Genomic DNA, 225 nt, shown 5'->3' with positions numbered 1-225 from the left:
ACCCCAGACCTGAGGGAAGGGACCCCCTGCCCAACACACCAACAGCCAAACCTCACCTTGATCCCCGAGAGCATGACCGTGACCAGGTAGTAATCCGGCAGCAGGAGGGCTCTGACCACGCTGCCATCCCTCACGTGCTCAATGATGGCTGCAGAGTGAGACCACACATCCATGCTGGTGCCACGGTGAGGGGGGTGCAGAGCCAGGCCCACCTCCCCCCCCCCC

The 225-nt window shown here is 64.0% G+C and overlaps 1 protein-coding gene across 1 annotated transcript in view; it reads right to left on the bottom strand.

Annotated features, from left to right (window-relative positions):
* Nucleotides 1–9: 9 nt before the first annotated feature.
* The window catches only part of SND1 (staphylococcal nuclease and tudor domain containing 1), a gene marked incomplete at both ends in the record, with an annotated part of 607 nt that continues 391 nt past the window's right edge, over nucleotides 10–225 (bottom strand). Inside the window, one exon of the mRNA XM_042891395.1 lies at nucleotides 10–148. Within this exon, the coding sequence (XP_042747329.1) occupies nucleotides 10–148 (139 nt within the window). The remainder of the gene's footprint in view (nucleotides 149–225) is intronic.

The sequence above is a fragment of the Lagopus leucura genome, unplaced genomic scaffold, assembly GCF_019238085.1.
Source record: "Lagopus leucura isolate 7727_CA_CO unplaced genomic scaffold, USGS_WTPT01 34064-0_obj-0_obj, whole genome shotgun sequence".
Taxonomy (NCBI): Eukaryota; Metazoa; Chordata; class Aves; order Galliformes; family Phasianidae; genus Lagopus; species Lagopus leucura.
This window is presented reverse-complemented; position numbering and strand designations above follow the sequence as displayed.